General features: G+C 42.1%; 1 protein-coding gene across 4 annotated transcripts in view; it reads left to right on the top strand.

The window, feature by feature from the left end:
• Positions 1-21,036, top strand: part of DCAF6 (DDB1 and CUL4 associated factor 6) — a 254,186-nt gene that overhangs the window by 173,378 nt on the left and 59,772 nt on the right. For all 4 annotated transcript variants that reach the window (XM_075335793.1, XM_075335790.1, XM_075335791.1 and 1 more), the window contains 2 exons: positions 9,189-9,300; positions 15,090-15,181. In XM_075335793.1, the coding sequence (XP_075191908.1) occupies positions 9,189-9,300; positions 15,090-15,181 (204 nt within the window). The remainder of the gene's footprint in view (positions 1-9,188; positions 9,301-15,089; positions 15,182-21,036) is intronic.

The following is a 21,036-nucleotide window of genomic DNA, read 5'->3' on the forward strand; positions in this document are numbered from 1 at the left end:
AAATCTTTCATATGCTGATACCTGTACTTCAGTAACTATAGAAATATCCAACTAAAAGATATAAAATCACTGAAGCCACATACAATAATATGTGAGAAAACAAACATTTGTGTCAGTCTGCAAGGTTTTGGCTACGACTGTAGTTTACTTGTTTATTTTATACTAGTTTCTCCTTTTGGCTGATTTTCTTAAAATACTCTAGAACCCATTTAAAGCTGCAGTTATATTTTAGGATAATTATACAGCAATGATTCAGGATAAAATTAAAAACAAACTATTAACACTTTGTCTAGGAACATTTCTAAAAACATAACTGCTGCTTGTGAATACCAATATATTACATATAAGACTATCTATAGATCATAAACTACCTTGGAGCATGGCTTCTAATTGTTTGCTTGGAATGCTTTGTCTAATCCCACGTTTCAAGCTTCATTTTGCTTGTAAATTTACTATAGATGATAAAATGTAAAATGTTCTTATCTGCAGACCAGGGCCTGCATGGGATATTAATGGAGCAGGAGTGCCTAAATTAAATTCACAGAGTTCATTTTCTACATTTCTTCAGAGAATTTGTCACAAGTGATTTCTTTTTTTTTTTTTCGCATTGAAGTAAATCTTTCTATTCCAAAGTGAAAATAGCAGGATATGCCAAACAGGTTTTTTTCATTCCATGTTATTGTGCCTTTCTGGTCTTCTTGCATGCAAAAATTATATGTTTAAAAATGATCAGGGTTTCATTATTCAGTATTCTATGTCATGTATGGCACAATTCAAAGTAATAGTAACCGTGCTGAACTTATGTCTAAGTAGAAGAAAATATTCATTGTGAATAATAATTTTGTGAAAAACATTTGATATATATACTGCGAGTTCTACATGTTAAGTAATTACATAAAGGCATTATGATATATACACTACTCACAAAAAGCTAGGGACATTTAGCTTTTTGGTGAAATTTGTGTTAAAAGTAAAAAGTTCATGCTAGAGTGATATTTTCTCATGAAATTAGGGCATTTAACCCCTTCATGTCCTTGGCCGTGTCTTTCCCTTTAATGCAGGTTTGCGCAGCAAGCCTGCATTATTCCTCACACATGTCTGCTGATCAGATGAGTAGACATGTGCAGCTAACAGGCGCATGTGGATCTCTGATTAACCTGCTCCTGTTAATCCCTTAGATTGCATTGTCAAACTCTTACAACGCGATCTAATTACGCTGCAGTGGGGATTGCACTGTTCCCTTCCGCCATCGGTGTTACTCTGTTGCTGTCATGCCTCACTTCCTGTGAATACCATCAGAGCGCTGGCATTCACAGGACAACAGCATTTCTGCTGTTCAGAGGGTTGCTGAAGCATCATTGTAACGCTCGCCGCTGGAGACGGCAAGCAGGAGTGGACCCACTAGACCACAGGGGTGATCCAGGCTTACTCTTTAGAGGGATGAGCTTGACTGTCTTGAGGCAGATGCCAGGTGCCACTGCCAGGGCAGAGACCAGAATTGTGGCAGCTGACACCCAGGGCAAGAACAGATGCAGACAGGCAGAGTCACTAGTGTAGCAGGGACGGCTGAGACAGATTGTTTATCCTGCCTGGCAGTACCTAGTCACTAGTGTAGCCAGGACAGATGAAACAACTGGAATAGGCTAGTAACAGGGTACATGTAAAGTTAATACACGCTGAAACTGGGACTCAGAGTGGACATGGGGGCTTGACAGCTAGCTGGCAAGGGCACGGGCCCCTAACTAATTAAACATGTTGCTCATGCAGCTCTCCTAGTGGGAGAGTGCCATAAGTACCCAGTGCCTCTCAGCAATTGGCTGAGAGGCACTTCCAGGAAATGGTACGCTGGCTCTTGAAGAGAGGGGCAGAGGTGTGCGCGCACAACCTGGGGGCATTCCTGGAGGACTTGTAAGCAGGGGAGAGGAGACCCACATGGAAGCAGTGTGGCCTGTCCTTGGTGGAAGTCCCCCAAGGTGACTAATAAAATCTATAAAAATGAAAAAATAAAGTTTTTAAAAATATGAACCCCCCCCCCAGTTCAAATCACCCTTTTTTGCCTCATTGAATGTAAAATAATAATAATAAAAAAACAACAACAAAACACATATTTGGTATTGCCGTGTTCAGAAATGCCCGATCAAAATATAAAATCAATTAAGCTGATTGGTAAAGGACCTAGCAAGAAAAAAAATCAAACCACCAGAAACACAGTTTTTGAGCTGCAACATTGCAATAAAATGCAATAACAGGCGATCAAAACATCGCATCTACCCAAAAATGGTCTAATTAAAAACGTCAGCTCAAGAAGCAAAAAATAAGCTGTCACTGAGCTGTAGATGCAGAAAAAATGAGAATGCTACAGGTTTTGGAAAATGGTGAGAAAAGTGCAATTTTGTTGTTTTTTTTTTTTTTTCAATTTCTGATTTTTTTTTCATCACTTAAAAGTAAAACTAATACATTTTTGGAATCTATGAATTCATACTGACCTTGGGAATCATAATGCAATATAGTGAATATGGTAAATAGAATATTCAAAAAACACTTATTTAGCAGTTTCACAGCACTTGGAATTATTTTCCGTTTTCCAGTTTAATATGGGGCAGAATGAATGGTGCCACGAAAAACAAGCCCTTATGGCTATAGTGACAGGAAAAATAAAAAGTTGTGGCTCTTGTAAAATGGTATTGAAAAAAACGAAAAATCGCCCGGGATGACGTAGAAGCATGCAACGGTGAGTTCTTCATCTCAATCAATTTATTGAAACAAGAGGCAACATAAGTGGTAAGCATATAACGCCCCCCCCCCCAAAAAAAATATTAATAAAAAAGTCAATGTCTGAATAACTTGTCATGTGGCCCGGAACATCAATTACAGCTTGACAGCAGCATCTCACACTGATTCCGGGTCGCACATTCACTTCCTGTATTGTCCATCACATATACACAGCTTTCTTTGTTTTCCCCGTCCACCCGCCGTCCTCTCGTCTTGTGATTGGTTGCAGGCTGACGCACCCCCAGCCTGTGACAGTCATCGCTTATCATGGCTCAGTCATAGGCTACACTCAAAGCTGGCAATCTTCTCTATGGATGCTCGCTCTGAGATGTAGCAGAGCTGGATGTGTCGTCGTGGGACCTCGTGTGGATTATGCTGGAGTTGCAGGGTGTGTTCGGGGTTTATAAAGTGGTGAAGGAGGGCGTGTTTTGTACTTTATTCCAAATGAAGGATTTTTGTGTGTGACTATTTACATTCACTTACAGGTTAGTGATACAGGTATCTGATAGACGCCTGTGCCATCACTTACCTAGGGTTTAGTAACTGCTGTGCGCTGCTATTAACCTCTTATTACCCCGATTGGCACCACACCAGGCCAACGGGAAGGGCCGGTATCGCAGCGGGATTGTCACATCTAATAGATGCGGCAATATCGGTCGACTGCGGGCTGAGAATATACCAGCCCCCAGCCGGCGTTGTCATGGCACGTCGGTTTTTTTTTTTTTTTTTTTAATTATTTATTTAAATGAAAAACAAAAGTTGCATACAGTTTTTCTTAGGCCGCAGTCACACTTGCAAGGGACTCCCGCGACTCTGACATCGCAGCACAGCTGCACACTTCTGACAGGAGAGTGCATGTGTTTCTAGGTACATGCACGCTCATGTTCAAACAGCGGCAGGCTATGCCGGGTGATGTAAGACTCGTGCGGGTCTGCGATGACAGCACTCTTCTGACAGGTGCGCAGACACTTGCACTGCTTTCCACGCCCAACGTCCGTCCTCTTGTGTGTGATTGGTTACAGACTGACGCGCCCCCAGCCTGTGACAGTGTCTGCTGCAGTCATCGCTCATCACGGCTCCGCTACACTCAGAGCTGGCAGTCTTAGTAGTAAAGGAGGGTGCGTTTTGTACTTTATTACAAATAAAGGATTTTTCTATGTGTCTGTTTATTTACATTCATTTACAGGTTTGTGATGCAGGTATCTAATAGATGCCTGTACCATCACAAACCTAGCGCTTAGTAGCAGCTGTGCGCTACTATTAACCTTTTATTACCCCGATTGGCACCGCACCAGGCCAACAGGAAGGGCCGGTATTGCACCGGGATTGTCACATATTATAGATGCAACAATACCGGGCGGCTGCGGGCTGAGAATATACCAGTTCTCAGCTGGCGTTATCATGGTTGAGGATGAAAATTAGGTAGGACCGCACATCGGTTTTTTTTTTTTTTTTAAATTATTTATAAAAAAAAAAAAAAAGGCGGAGTCACACTTGCACTCAGCTGACATGCTGACACTTAGGAGGGGGATGCGTCTAGCTGCAACCAATTACACGCGACGGTGGGCGGGCAAAGTAGTGAATATTGAATTGTCTCCTCCGGAAGGGAAAAGTGAGACCCGGAAGGAGTGTGCCACCATGAAAGCGCCTCGGTGAGTATGCCACACTCACTCCTACCCCCTATCACCGCCACAAACATTTTTAATCTCCGGATTCCGGTTACCCTTGACTTATATGGGCAACGGATTCCGGAGCGGATCGGACTCTTTTTCAAATCTGGCAGTGATCCGCCGGTCCCGGTTTTTGGGTCGTTCGATCAGCTTTAGTAATTTAGTTCATTAGCAGAACGGAGGGCACAGGTGGGGGTGATAGACAGAGATGAGGGAGGAGCTGTAGAGCAGTGCGGAACTGTGGAGAGCTTTGTGGGTGAGAGTAATAAGTTTATATTGAACTCTGTAATGGATAGGCAACCAGTGCAATGACTGGCACAGAGCAGAGGCATCAGTGAAGTGGTTGGAGAGGAAAATGATCCTGGCTGCAGCATTCAGAATGGATTGGAGAGGGGAAAGTTTAGTAACAGGGAGACCAATTAGTAAAGAATTACAATAATTCAGGCGAGAATGAATGAGCGCGACAGTAAGGCTATGTGCCCACGGGACTATGTACCTCCGGATATATCCGCAGGGATGTCCACAGGTTTCCTGCAGCAGCTCCCCGGAATCCGCAGCTATCCATAGCTGCGGGATTCCAGCAAAATATCTGCGGCAAACCTGCGGACATTCGTGCGACTTACCTGCGGAAGTCCTGGCCTCTATCTCCATAGTGGAGAGGCAGGATTTCCACAGGAATAGTTGACATGCAGTTACGTGCGGCTGCGGGAAATCCGCAGCATGTTCCGCAGCCACACATACCGCAGAATGGACACAGCACTCCCCATGTACCATAGGACAATATGGGCAGTGTCTGTACTGGCTAAAACCTGCGGATTTATCTAGAAAATCCAGATAAATCCGCAGGTTTTCCTCGGCAAAATCCGCAGGTACATAGTCCCGTTGGCACATAGCCTAAGAGTTTTTGCAGAGTCAACGATAAGAAAAGGTCGAATTCTAGAGATGTGTTTGAGGTGGAGGTGACATGAACGAGCGAGTGAACGAATGTGGGAAGCGAAGGAGAGCGAGTCCAATATAACCCCAAGACAGCGGGCATGCTGCTGGGGCGTAATGGTAGAACCACAAACAGAAATGGTAATATTGGGTTTGAGAAGGTTGGGAGAGGGACATGGTTCATTTTTAGACAGAGCGAGGACATGATGTTGGAGACAGCAGACAGATAATCGCGAGTATTTTGTAATAATGCAGGGGTGATGTCAGGAGACTATGTACACAGTTGGGTGTCATCAGCATAGAGATGGTACTGTGGAAACCTTATCTGCTGATGGTATCTCACTCTTCTTGAAGGGCGACCCTAAGGTCATTAAGGTTATTTGGAGTAGAGTTGTGAGCCACTACACGGCAACTCAGCTGATCCTATATGCTTTCTATGTGATTCAGATCTGGAGAAAGTGCTGGCCACTCCATTTGGGGTACCCCAGTCTCCAGCAGCCATTACCTAATGACGCAAACTCAATGAGTTGGAGCATTGTCGCTCATGAAGATGAAATTAACCCTGTGTTGTTAATGCAGAGGCACAATGACTGGATTAATGATGTTATTCAAGTTGTAAAAGCTTGTCACTGTACCATTCACACAGTGTAGACACACCTGCCCTCATGGTAACACTACCACCAAAGGCTCATCTGGTGACAACAATTACAGACGCATAGTGATCTCCTTGACATCTCCAACATCGTTGGCCGCCATCATTTCTGTTCAGTGTGAATTAACTTTCATCAGTAAACCGCTCTGAGGCCCACTGATGCCTTATGCATCAACTGAGCAGCATTTGTAGTTTCGCATCACTAGACTTTCAGCAGCAGGCAACAAACACAGCTCAACTCACCTCAGTCCCCTGTACACAGAAAACCATCCTGCAGTATATCTCTCTTTTCAGCCTCCTCCTGCAGTGTAGAGCATCTCTCGTCTCAAACCATTTATTTACAGCCCATCTGACAGTACATTACTTTTCTTAGTTACCCTCACACAGACACCGCTACTTTCTGGTATGAGGTCTGCACTTTAAGGAAGGAGTTTGTGCCCTTTGCCATGTGAAAATCCCTCACATTAGACGCTCCAGTCTAGACACAACACATATATGATGGCTCAAAGCGAGGTGAGAGAGACTGTACTGTATATGATCAATCATGAGCTGGAACTACTAAATGATGGCGCTCCAAAGGCAGTTGAAAAATAAATAGAGCCGATAGGGTCATCCTTTGGGTATGAGATCTACAAAACATGGCATATTTAAAAATTGGTTATATTGGCACAAATGAATAAAATATATGGATATATTATTGCGATTTTGTGAATACCCTTTGAACCGCTTCATGCTATGGCTAATTTTTTTAATTTTTCTTGTTCGTTTTTTTAATCCCCTTCTGTCAAGAGTCATAACTTTTTTTATTTTCCCGTCAATATAGCCATATGAGGGCTTCTTTTTTTGCGGAACAAGTTGTACAGTTCAGTTACTCCATTCATTCTACCACATACTGTACTGCAAAATGGAAAAACCTTTCCAAATGTAAAGTGCAATTCCACAATTTTTATTTATTTACCATGTTCATTATACAGTTAAATTGACCTGACAATATGTTTTTACAGGTCACTGCAAGTACCGTATGTAGATACCAAACATGTATATACCGTATTTTTCGGATTATAAAACGCACATTTCCTCCTAAAAATTTGAGAGGGAAGTGGGGTGTGCATCTTAAAATCTGAATGTAGCTTACCAGGGGGTGGTGGAGAGGGAGCATAGGAGGCAAGGGCAATGCTGTGCGGCGGGCAGCGCTGCTCTGTGCGGCGGGCAGCGAGGCTCTGTGCGTGCTTTGGGCAGCTGTGCGTGCGGTGAAGCTCTGTGTTGCGGGCAACGAAGCAAGGGCCATTCTGAAGATGCCGGCGGTAAGGGCTTCAAATAATGGCTCCCAGAGTCGGCTCAAGCCCTTATCTGCGCACGCGCCGACTCCAGCTGCCATTTTTTTTGAAGTGCGCACCGCCAACATCTTCAGAATGGCCAGTGTCTCACCGCCCGCAGCACGCTCAGCATAGCGCCGCTGCCCGCAGTGAGCATCTGGGCCCTGCTCTGCACCGCCCGCAGCATCACCGTTGTCCAGCACCGCCCTTCTGCTCTGTGACCTCGCTTCCCCACCGCTGCCACCCCATCTCCCCGATAAGACACCATCGGATTATAAAAATGGACCCCATTTTTTTTTTTTTTACCTTTACTATTTCTAAATTCGGGGTGCGTCTTATAATCCGGTGCATTTTATAAAACTAAAAATACGGTATACATATATTTTTTTTTTTAAGTGGTGAAAAGAAAAATTCAAAATTTGTAAATGAAATAAAAATTTCCTGTGTCTCCATTTTCTGAGAATATTAATGTTTTCATATTTTGGAATATGGGGATGTGAGAAGGTTTTATTTTTTTCGCTCGCTGAGTTGGCATTTTTAATGATGCCATTTTGGGGCAGATGAAAAGTTTTAATCGTCTCTTATTACATTTTATTGCAATGTCGCAGTGGCCAAAAAACCCTGTAATTCTGCCTTTTCATTTTTTTTTCTTGTTAATAACCAATCGGATTCATTTATTTAATATTTGAATAGATTAGACTTTTACGAATGCGGCAATACCTTATTTTTAATGTGAAAAAGAGGGGTTATTTGAACTTTTTTGTAGTTTTTTAATTTTTTTTACATTTAACTTGATTTAGTAGTCCCCATAGGGGACTTGAAACTGCGATCGTCTGATTACCCGTACTATAGAGCTACAGTACTACTACTGCATCAGCCACGATCAATGTGGGCACTGACCATGGCCGTTTAACCCCTTAGATGCTGTTGTCAATAGTGACAACAGCATTTAGATAGTTAACAGAGTATGGGGGATTCCTCTATAACCCCATAGGCACCCTAAGATCGCGATTTGTGTATTTCTGATGGTTGAAATGGTAATCCATAGCCAAGTACAGTCTGCCATCTGTAGTGGCCTGTTCAGATGGGAGCAACATTTTAGTTGTAAAAATAAACCTGTTCATTCCTGTCATTCTATTCTACTTTTGTGTTATTTCCTGAAAAGCACTTGCGGGATTAATAAACTACCTGTAAGTTTTGAAGGGTACTGTTTTTTTTAAAACACTTTTGGTATCCCCTTTGGCAGTGTTGGCAATATATTGGTCCCCCCCAAGTCACTTCAAAACTTAATAAACCTGTAAAAAAATCAGGTTTTGTAAATTTCCTCGAAAAAATGAAAAGTTGCTGCTTAAGTTTTAAACCTATCATCCCAATTTAAATAGAAGGGCATTTCAGAAATGGTACTGATTTAAGGCAGATATATGGTATATGTCGTTTATTAACTATTTTGTGTACTTGACTATCTGGATTATAGGTATAAACATTTTATGCGCTGCGGAATATGTTGGCGCTATAGAAATAAAAAATATTATTTTAAAGTTTGAAAATTGCTAATTTTTCTAACTTTTTGACAAATATCTGATAATTTATGAATAATCGCAAATCATATTAACATAAATTTAGCACTAACATATAAAAGAAAAAAGGGCCAGCATTAGTTACAAGCAGTTTTCCTTTTAAACCTTGTTGGTTTTTCATGCCTGGAAAAGACGTTATGAATACACAGTCTTAAGGTGTGTGTGTGTGTGTGTGGTGTGTGAATATAAGCAGTTAGATAAAAATTGTGATATTGTTTATTTGTGAAGTCTGAACTTAATTATTTTATTTTTTTTTTCTTCTTTACAGAAAATGCCAAATTCAGTCCTGAAGCTGATACAAGTGAGCCTGTTTTGCAATTACACTACAGTACAGAAGGAACTACTACAAGCACAATAAGACTGGACTTTACAGACGAATGGTAAAATGTTTTCATGTTCACTTTATTAGCATACATGCAGTTAAAAATGTATGCAGTAACTTCACATTGTATGAAATGTGTATAGTGACAATAACATGGTTTTAAAGAAACCGTTAAAGCCTTGTTTCCATAGCCAATTTTTGTTTTTATGTTAGGTTTATGTTTACAGAAAAAAAATCAGGACTAGTGATGGGCAGACCAGGACTGTAAAAGTCCTGATCTGCGCAGGTTCAAAATTACCCGAGCATCGACCCCGGGCTGGGAGTTCTCAGGGAACTCCAGGTAACGTTTTAGGTCCAGAAACTCGGGTAATTACAAAAAAAAAAAAAAAAAAAGGAAAAATAACGAAAAAAAAGGGGAAAGCAGGAATGTTATACTTACTGTGTCTCTCACGCGGCTGTACACTGTTTCCGGGGGCCCTCATTCCCCTGTGTGACAGCGTGTCTGACTGCTTTAATCAGAGACGTGTGCGTCTATATATGTGTAAAATTAAATAAATAAAAAATTGGCATAGGGGCCCCCATATTATGATACTTAACACAGATGAGATATAAGGCAATAGGCTGCAGCCCCAGCTGTGCGTTTTATCTTGGCTGTGTATCAAGATAAGAGGGACCGCATGCGGCTTTTTAAAATTAGTTACATAAATTATTTTAAAAAACGGCGTGTGGTCCCCCTCAGTTTTGATACGCAGCCATGATAGAGCCAATAGCTGGAGGCTGGTATTCTCAGGCTGAGAAGACCCATGCTTATTGGGCCCCCCCAGCCTAAAAATAAAAGCCTATAGCTGGCCAGGATTGTCTCATCCATTAGATGCGACAATCCTGGAACTTTGACCCGGCTCATCCCAATTACCTTAATGCGATGGAAGTCTGGGTAATAATTGGTTAATAAGTGCTGACAGCTGCCACTTAGTCCTAGATTAGTAATGGGAGGTGTCCATGATCCCCCCCCCATTACTAATCTGTAAGTGAAAACAAATAAAACACAAAAACTGAAAAAATCCTTTATTTGAAATAAAATACACACCCTCTTTCACCTTTTTATTTACCCCCAAAACACACATGTCCGATATAAACTACACGAAGTTCTATGAAGATTCCAGCTCTGCTTCATCTCAAGTGGTAGCATGTGGGCATAGAACATGACTACCACCTGTGAGCTTCAGGCAGGTTATTTGCGGGCACAGCTGGGGGTTCCCACAGTCCTCCACCTGTGACCCCTGTCACCTGTAACCTGATCTCAGGAGACTTCAGTAAACTCAGATTCACAGATCTGCATCTCCTCGCAGAAAAACGCGTTTTTTTGCCAAGAGATGCAGATTTGGTGCTGAAATTTTTTTCTTCATATTCCTGCACCCAGTCTACCCCTCCTGGCAAAAAAACCCCGCATCATACCACATGAATATGGTTTAAACTTTCACTACAAAATTAGCATTTTTTTAGCCCAAAAAATGCAAAAATAAAATGTTTTGGGTTTTTTTCTGCCAGGAGGTGCAAATTTGGTCCTGAAATCTGGTGCAGATATTTCAGCACCAAATTTGCATCTCCTGGCAGAAAACTGCTCCGAAATGGCGTTAATTAAAACTTTTTTTTTTTTTTTTTTTGCATCTTTGGACCAAGAGATACGCATTTGGTGATGAAATTTTTACAATATAATCATGCACCCAATCTACACCTCCTGGCAAAAAAAAACGCATCAAAACACCATGCAGTCTTGATGTGATAGTGATGCGCTTTTTTGCCTTGATGTGTAGATTGGGTGCAGAAATATGGTGTAAAAATTTCAGCACCAAATCTGCATCTCTCTTGGCCACAAAAATGCAAAAACCGGTTTTGACGCTATTTGGGTACAGTTATCTTTCCGTAGGTGGTGCAAATTTGGTGCTGAAATGTCTGTACCAGATTTCAGCATTACATTTTCACCTCCTGGCAGAAAAAAAAGTTCCTTTTTAATTTTTTTTTTTCTTTTTTGCATTTTTGTGTTCAGATTTCAGCTCCGTCTCTGCCTGAAACTCACAGCAGGCGGGTAAATTCTATGCCCCATGTTGTGCCTTCAGTAATGTACCAAAGCCGAAATCGTTAACCTCATGTGAATTACGTCCGATATGGTTGTTTTTGGGGTTAATAAAGGGTTGTAAGAGGGTAAGGTGTTTCATTTTTTTTTTCTTTTCACTTTCAGATTAGTAATGAGGAAGATCTCATAGACTCCTCCCATTATTAATCTAGGGCTTAGTGTCAGTTGTGAGCTGTCTTTAACTCCTTATTACCCTGATTGCCACTGCACAAGGACAATCGGGATGAGCGAGGTAAAGTTCCAGGATTGCTGCATGGGCGGCTGCAGGCTGCTATTTTAAGGCTCGGGGATCCCAATAAGCATGACAATACCAATCCCCAGCTGTCGGATTTAGAATGTCTGGATGAGTATCAAAACTGGGGGGGAACCAAAAAAAACCAACAACCAAAAAAACGCATGCAGTCCCCCTTATTTTGATACACAGCCAAGATAAGCTGGGGCTGCAGCGTGTAGCCGTATGCTTTATCTGTGCTGGGTATCATAATATGGGCGTAACCTACTCCAGTTTTTGTTTTTTTTTATTTAGTTTTACAGCAATCTAGAAACCCAAAACGTCTGTGTTTGAAAGCAGTCAGACACGCTGTCACACAGGGTGGGGACACGTCTGACTGCAACCAATCACAGACGCAAGACAGCTGGTGGGTGTTGACCTGCTCAAATTCTATGTACAATAGAGAGAAGAGTATCAATACAATAACAGACCTTTCAATCCTTAAAGGGGATGCAATCCGACACAGGTCTAAACGGTCAGTCCAGCATTGATTAGTGTATGGTATTTTTTACTTCGTGCCTATAACGATGATTACATCAGTTGACATGTGAGCCATAATGTCTGTTATTATATTGATAGTCTTCACTCCATTGAACATGCAATTCGAACAGGTAAACATAATATATGGGTTCCAGTGACTATGTAAAATATCCCTGTGGTACACAAGATTAAATTAACTTCTCTAGATACCGTGTTTCTCCAAAAATAAGACCAGGTCTTATATTATTTTGCAAAGAAAGATGGGCTAGGGCTTATTTTTTTCCCATGAACAAAAAGCTACATTTATTCTTGAACAAAAAAAAAAAATCAACATTTATTCAGATATTGCATTCTGGAATATTAACCTAACTCTTCAAACCCTGCTTGGAATACACGTGTATCTATGTGTCTCTGTCTATGTATCCTATCTATCTATCTATCTATTTATCTATCCATCCATTTCTCTATCCTTCCATCCATTTCTCTATCCTTCCTTCCATCCATCCATCCTTTCATCCGTCCGTCCATCCATCCATCCATCCATCCATCCATCCATCCATCCATCTATCTATCCTTCATCCATCTATCTATCTATCCTTCCATCCATCCAACCATCTATCCTTCCTTTCATCCGTCCGTCCGTCCTTCCATCCATCTAGCTATTCTTCCTTCCATCCATCCGTCCGTCCATACGTCCTTCCATCTATCCATTTATCCTTCCATCCATCTAGCTATCCTTCCTTCCATCTATCTATCCTTCCATCTATCTCTCTCTAATCATGGGTCCCTAAGAGAGTGGGGGCCCTGAGAAATTGCACAGTTCGACTCCCCTCGAACGCCATTCCTGACTGTACCTAGGGCTTATTTTTGGAGTAGGACTTATATTTCAAGCATAGTCTAAAAATCCTGTAAAATCACGCTAGGGGTTACTTTTCGGGTGGGTCTTATTTTTGGAAAACCAGGTTAATTGTTAATCTGGAAGTAGAGACTGCCACAGAGTGGTTATTCTTGGCATTAAGCACTTTATAACAAAATCATCTTTTCACTCACTTGAGAGATGAGATTGCCATCTGGTGGATATTTTGAAGCATGAAGCACCTGATACACATAAAAAAGCACGGCACTTTATTGTCTAATATACTATTGTATGTAATTGCCTATGAAATATTTGGCCAGATAATAATGGAAAGTTTTTTTGTCTTGCACTTAAATGGCTGGCTACATTACAGTGTGACTAGCAGGTGCCCGTGCTAATATTTTTTTGTATAAACATTATGGAAATGTATATATCTAAGTCAGCATCAAGCACCTTTAGCTATAAAAACTGTTTACAGAAAAACTATTTGGTAGATATAATGTTTGTGATTGACCTTGTAGCACAATCTATATGCCTTAAGGGCACTTTACAGCTGCAATATCGCTATCGATATCGCTAGCGAATGTACCCGCCGCCGTCGGTTGCGCGTCACGGGCAAATTGCTGCCCGTGGCGCACAACATCGCTTACACCCGTCACACGGACTTACCTTCCCTGCGACGTCGCTGTGGCTGGCAAACCGCCTCCTTTCTAAGGGGGCGGTTCATGCGGCGTCACAGCGACGTCACACGGCAGCTGTCCAATAGAAGCAGAGTGGTGGAGATGAGTGGCTGGAACATGCCGCCCACCTCCTTCCTTCCTCATTGCCGGTGGACGCAGGTAAGGAGATGTTCGTCGTTCCTGCGGTGTCACACATGGCGACGATGACGAACAACCAGCGGCATGCACCACCAACGATATTATGAAAAGGAGCGACATGTCAACGATCAACGATTTTTGACGTTTTTGCGATCGTTGTCACACGCTGCGATGTCGCTAACGACGCCAGATGTGCGTCACAAACACCGTGACCCCGACGATATATCGTTAGCGATGTCGCAGCGTGTAAAGCACCCTTTAAGGCCCCGTTACACGCAACGACGTATCTAACGATATATCGCCTCGGTCACGAATTCCGTGATGCACATCCGGCATCGTTAGCGACGTCGTTGCGTGTGACAGCAAGGAACGACCGTTAACGATGGAAAATACTCACCTTATCGTCCATCGTTGACACATCGTTCGTTTTTCAAAAATCGTTGATTGTTGATCTTGCAGGTTGTTCGTCATTCCCGAGGCAGCACACATCGCTACATGTGACACCTCGGGAACAACGAACTGCAGCTTACCTGCGGCCGCCGGCAATGCGGAAGGAAGAAGGTGGGCGGGATGTTACGGCCGCTCATCTCCACCCCTCCACTTCAATTGGGCGGCCGCTTAGTGACGCCGCAGTGACGCCGCACAACCGCCCCCCCTTAAAAAGGAGGCGGTTCGCCAGGAACAGCGACGTCGCTAGGCAGGTAAATCCCGTGTGACGGCTCCTAACAATATTGTGCGCCAAGGGCAGCGATTTGCCCGTGACGCACATACGACGGGGGCGGGTGCTTTCACCAGCGATATCGCTGCATGTAACACCCCCTTTACTGACCGTGTATAAGGATCCTTTAATCAGGAGGGTTGTCTACTGAAGCTGCATTTTTTGCATCCATGTTTTTGTTCATGTTTGTGTTTAATAAACAGATTTAATTAGTTTTTTGCATACGTTGTGGTCAGAGTCTGTTCTCTCTATAGGATTTTTTTTTTTTTTTTTTAAATATGCAAACATAGTAAACAGCAAGAACTATCAGGTCACGGATATTTCTCTCACTCAATGGTTATTGTGAAATTCTTAATCGTACCCATAGTTTTCTTGCAATTTTCTTACAATTCATAGTACATTTCTGTTGTTTTATCAACCGCTTCAAGTTTAAATAGTCAGTATTAAATCATCTGGTTTGGGGTTTTTTGTTTTCTTTTTTTTTTTTTACTTTAATACATGTGATGCCAGATTTCCACTGGAAGCAGCTATTCACATCCCACCAGTCCTAAAATGTTGTATTTCTTCTAGGAGTAACACTGCCTCAAGTTCTGTAGCTGTGAAAGTTGGACACAAAAATGATCCTTCTGCACTTGAACCTGCTCTGTCAAATGTAATGGAAGGTACAATACTTAAAAAAAAAACAACAAATAAATCCCAAAAAACACTATTCAATGATTTGATATAAAGCATATTAATGGATGATGAATCTGGATGGGATAAAATTGTTGACGTTATTTATTAAAGGGAATCCGTCACCAGGTTTTGTTTCCCCGATCTGAGAGCAGCATAATGTAGAGACCGAGACCCTGATTCCAGCGATGTGTTACTTACTGAGCTGTTTGCTGTCATTTTAATAAAATCTGTGTTTTCTCTGCTGCAGATCTAGCGGTTATCCAGACCTCATGAATATGCTGGACTACCTGCAGCGCGCCAGATAGTCCTGTATAAATAATCTACTGTTTAAACAGTGATTTTATCAATACTACACTAAGCAGCCCAGTAAGTGACATATCGCTGGAATCAGGATCTCTGTCTCTGTTATGCTGCTCTCTTATTCGGTGGCAAAAACCTGGTGACAGATTCCCTTTAACCCATTCAAGACTGGAAGATTTTATATTATTGTGCTTTTGTTTTATCTCTCCTTCTTTCAAGAACAATAACTTTGTCGTTATTAATAATAATTTTTATTCCTACTTCGCCAACATCTTTTGCAGTACCTTTAAATCCAGAGGGTACTTGTACATGAGAGAAGACAAAACAGAGAAACCTATAGTTCTTATAGTTGTTCCACTGATATAGCCATATGAGAGCTTGCCACCATTCATCTTACAATATAACTTACTGAAAAATGGGGAAAAAAAATTCAAAGTGGGGTGAAATTTGTTTAAAAAAAACCCCTGCAATTCTTCTATTGTTTTTCGGGTCTTGCTTTGGCCGTAATTGATTGTGCAGTAAAAATGAACCTGCAAGATGACACAGAAGGTCCGTACAACTATGTCCATATCAAATTTGTTTTTTGTTTCTGTCGCCATATTCTGAAACTCTTCATTTTTGGCCTTTATTGTATGTTTTAAATAATTTTAGATTTTGATCAATATGGACACAGCAGTACTAATTATATTTATTATTATCATTTATTTATAAATAATACTAATATTATTATTATTACTATTCCTTTATTTTAAAACTAGGAAAATAGGGTTGATTTAAAGGGAATCTGTCACTATGAAAATAAAGTCCAATCTACAGGGATCATGTTATAGAGCAGGAGGAGGTGTGTAGATTGATTCATAGTTTTGTGAGAAATGATTCAGTATAAGGCTAGTTTCACACTTGCGTTGGACGGGATCCGTAGCATTGCGTTGTGTGACGCATGCAACGGATGCGTTGCATATAGTCGCACAACGCATGCTACAGATCGTACAAAATAACGCAATCCGTTGTAGTTTTTTTTCCTTGTCTTTACACATCTGAGCATGCGCAGTTGTGTAAAGACAGCTGCGTTAACGGAATCCGTCAAATGACGCATTCTAACGGAATCCGCCACCATAGGCGTCCATTATAAAAACAACGGACGCCTAACAGATTCCTGCAGGTTGCGTTTTTTTGACACTCCGCCAAGCGCAGAAAAACGTTACATGCTGCGTTCCATCCGCCCGACGCAGCGTCAAAATAACGACGCTGCGTCGTCCAACGGATGCAACGCAGACACTTGTGTTACAGTGCATCATCCATACAAGTCTATGGAGAATAGCGCAGTGCGTTAACGGACTGCGCTATTCTCCATAGTGACGGAATGCGCTGAACGCAAGTGTGAAACTAGCCTAACTTGTGTTCTTATCTTTCTGGGAATTTCAATCCAGTGGATGGTCCTAACAATGACTGGCAGCTTTCTTTGTATATGTATGAACTGATAAAAATATAATAAATATATTGCAAATATTTGGGCTTCCACTCCATTGTCTGGGACATCGACATATAGAGACATTTTGTGCTCAACAGTTTCCAGCAGTTCCATAGATAATAAATGGAGCAAAGTTGCGCATGCAAAAACTCTCCTCCATTCAGATGGGACTCTTCTGGGTATCAGTGGTGGTCGTGGGGGGGCAGTGGGTAGACACCCAGAGATCCTTAGGTTATTTCTTATTTTATCAAGTTCTTGTGAGATCACGGGTAACTTTGCTCCATTTTTGAATCATTGACACAAAATAATTCATGCCTTGAGATTTTTTTCTTAATTTTGTGCTAGATAATTATTTTATCTTACATCGCCCAGAATTTTAGTGGTAAGTGTGAATTCAAGAAGATTAATATTTCATCATATTATCATCTCACCAATCAGGGTGGATATGTGTGCGTATATGCACATTTTTCACTGTGGACTGTGATTTTTACTGGTTGCTGTGTCATACCACCTCATAGTATCAGTTCTGTTGATTTTGTTAAAACATAGACCTTAGTGAGGGGGTGTCAAACTCATCTTTACCAAGGACCACATCAGCATTACGGTTGTTGTCAAAGGGCCGCTTGTAATTGTAAGGGCTCATGCAGATCTCTATGAAACTTGGTACAAGCATGGACTGCAATGTACAAACTGGCCAGGGGCTATAAGAAAGCTGTCCCTTGGTTGCAGGACTGTACGAGAGCTATCCCTGGGTAGCATGGCTATATGAGAGCTGTCCCTGAGTTGTAGAGCTGTAAGAGAGCTGTCCTTGGGTAGAAGAGGTATACGAGAGCTGTCCCTGTTTATTGTCACTGCACCACAGCTGTCCCTGGGTAGTAGAGCTGTACAACAGTTGTTCTTCCGTACCATGGCTATACAACAGATTTTTCCTTGATAGTAGCGCTATACGAGAGTGGTCCCTGGGTGTTAGGGCTTTACGACAGCTATCCTTGGGTAGTAGGGTTTTGGGAGAGCTATCCTTGGGTAGTAGGGCTATAAGAGAGTTGTCCCTGGGTATTAAAGCAATAAGAGAGCTGCCCCTGAATAGTAGGGCTATAAGAGAGCTGTCCCTGGGGAAATAGGGCTATAAGAGAGCTGTGCCTGGATAATAGGGCTATAAGAGAGCTGTCCCTGGCTAATTGGGCTATAAGAGAGCTGCACCTGGATAATAGGGCTATAAGAAAGCTGTCCCTGGCTAATAGGGCTATAAGAGAGCTGTACCTGGATAATAGGGCTATAAGAAAGCTGTCCCTGGCTAATAGGGCTGTAAGAGAGTTGTCCCTGGGTAGTAGGGCTGTAAGAGCTCTGTCTCTGGGTAGTAGGGCTGTAAGAAAGCTGTCCCTGGGTAATAGGGCTCTAAGAGAGCTGTCCCTGGGTAATATGGCCATAATATGGCCCGGGTTTTAAGAGAGCTGTCCCTGGGTAATATGGCCATAAGAGGGCTGTCCCTGGGTATTAGGGCTATAAGAGAGCTGTCCCTGGGTAATAGGGCTCTAAGAGAGCTGTCCCTGGGTAATATGGCCATAATATGGCCCGGGTTTTAAGAGAGCTGTCCCTGGGTAATATGGCCATAAGAGGGCTGTCCCTGTTTAGTAGGGCTAAGAGCTCCTTTCTTAGATAATAGGATTATGAGAGCTATCCTTGAGTATTAAAGCTAGGAGCGCTGTTTCTGCTTAGTAGGGCTAAGAGCGCGGTCCCTGGATTGTAGAGCTAAGGGCATTGTGACAGACCTTAGTCTAAGATAGAGTGCTTCCTATGCGAAGTATTTGCTGCATCTGCTCCAAATCAAAGATGGAACCTACTCCCTTTTGCTTTTGTCGGACCCCATGCTAAGTACTGGCTACCTCCGCTCTGATTTAAAGGTTCAAAGATGGGACCTGCTCCCTGTGCTTATGACAACCCCTTTAAGTGTCTGTTGACAACTTCCCCTCAATTTTAATGATGGCGTTCAGCTCTTGTGTTAGCGCTGCCACCTGTACTAAGCACTGGCTTTGTTCGCTCAAATTCCAAGATGGCACCAGCTCCTTTTTGCTTGCTCCACCTTTCTGTTAATCGTTGGATGGCTATGTCGACGTAAAACACATGCAGTACTTGAGGGGATGGTGCTAGCACAGTGGACGGGTGCCCTCTTGGATTTTGAGTTTCAGCGCATAACTCCACACTACTTTTTAAAGAGAACCTGTCCCCAGCATTTTGCTAAGTAAAGTACAGACCGGGCCATAGAGGTGCTGTCATACTCATTAAAACAATACTTGCCTCCAAGAAATCAGTTTTGTATATTTTCTTTAATCTGTGTTTGAAGTTTCTTCTATTCATATCTTCATGCGGGACTGGTGGAAGAGTCTTCAGCTCTGTTCCGGCCCCTCCACTGCCTCTGGGTGTCTTTTATTCATCCTTAAAAAAATATTGCCCTGGCGCCGTCCTAGCTAGGGGCGGCACTTGCGCAGATTGATCCTTTGGCAGTCTTCATGAAAATGGCTCTGGCAGCTGCGCATGCGCAGATTTCTCGGTGTCACCAGCGTCATTTTACTGAAGTCCACCATGAGATCGATTTGCACAACCACCACCTGCATCAAGGAAGGCACCGTCACAAAATTTAAAATTTTTAAATAATTCCGGGTCCTGACCGCGTGGGCCACAAAAAATGATGTGGCGGGTCAGATTTGGCCCATGCTCCTTGAGTGGCATGGTGTAAACTCTGTATATCTTGAACTTTTATTTGTAAGAGTTGTTGTGGATTTTAGGCTATTCAAGATTTATTAAAGTATCCAAAGGGTGAAAAGAGTCTTAGTAATTTAATTTTTACAATTTATTCTGAAGTTGTACTGATGCCTACACATTTCTCCCCTAAAACATAGATGAGTACACAAGAATTGTAGCAAATGAGTTAAAGAGGCAACAATCCAGTTGTCAGTATTTTAACAGGAATGAGCTGTGTAAGCATATTGATAGATTGATCTGTACTGCTAAAGGATAGTGACCTACGATTTACAGCTAGCTCTAGCTTGAACTGTTGAAGCGATTACTCACTGATAGATTAAACTCCTCTAGCATGATCATTGGTTACAATGACAAATTGAAAGCCACCAACACCCCAACAAGACGTGTGGGGTTTGCTGCTGTATGTCATTACATGTACAGTGCCTTGCAAAAGAATTCCCCCCTTTGAATTTTTCAACCTTTTCCCACATTTCAGGCTTCAAACATAAAGATCAAAATTTAAATTTTATGGTGAAGAGTCAACAAGTGGGACACAATTGTGAAGTTGAACGAAATGTATTGCTTATTTTAAATTTTTGTAAATAATAAAAAACTGAAAAGTGGGGCGTGCAATATAATTCGGCCCCTTTAAGGTAATACTTTGTAGTGCCACCTTTTGCTGCGATTACAGCAGCAAGTCGCTTGGGTATGTGTCTCTCAGTTTTGCACATCGAGAGACTGAAATTCTTGTCCATTCTTCCTTTGCAAATAGCTCGAGCTGAGTGAGGTTGGATGGAGAGCGTTTGTGAACAGCAGTTTTCAGCTCTTTCTACAGATTCTCGATTGGATTCAGGTCTGGACTTTGACTTGGCCATTCTAACACTTGGATACGCTTATTTGTGAATCATTCCATTGTAGAGTTTGCTTTATGTTTGGGATCATTGTCTTGTTGGAAGACAAATCTCCGTCCCAGTCTCAGGTCTTTTGCAGACTCCAACAGGTTTTCTTCAAGAATGGTCCTGTATTTGGCTCCATCCATCTTCCCATCAATTTTAACCATCTTCCCTGTCCCTGCTGAAGAAAAGCAGCCCCAAACCATGATGCTCCCACCACCATGTTTGACAGTGGGGAAGATGTGTTCAGGGTGATGAGCTGTGTTGCTTTTACTCCAAACATATCGTTTGGCATTGTGCCCAAAAAGTTCGATTTTTGTTTCATCTGACCAGAGCACCTTCTTCCACATGTTTGGTGTGTCTCCCAGGTGGCTTGTGGCAAACTTTAAACAACACTTTTTATGGATATCTTTGAGAAATGGCTTTCTTCTTGCCACTC

Source organism: Anomaloglossus baeobatrachus, chromosome 2, assembly GCF_048569485.1.
Source record: "Anomaloglossus baeobatrachus isolate aAnoBae1 chromosome 2, aAnoBae1.hap1, whole genome shotgun sequence".
Lineage (NCBI taxonomy): Eukaryota > Metazoa > Chordata > Amphibia > Anura > Aromobatidae > Anomaloglossus > Anomaloglossus baeobatrachus.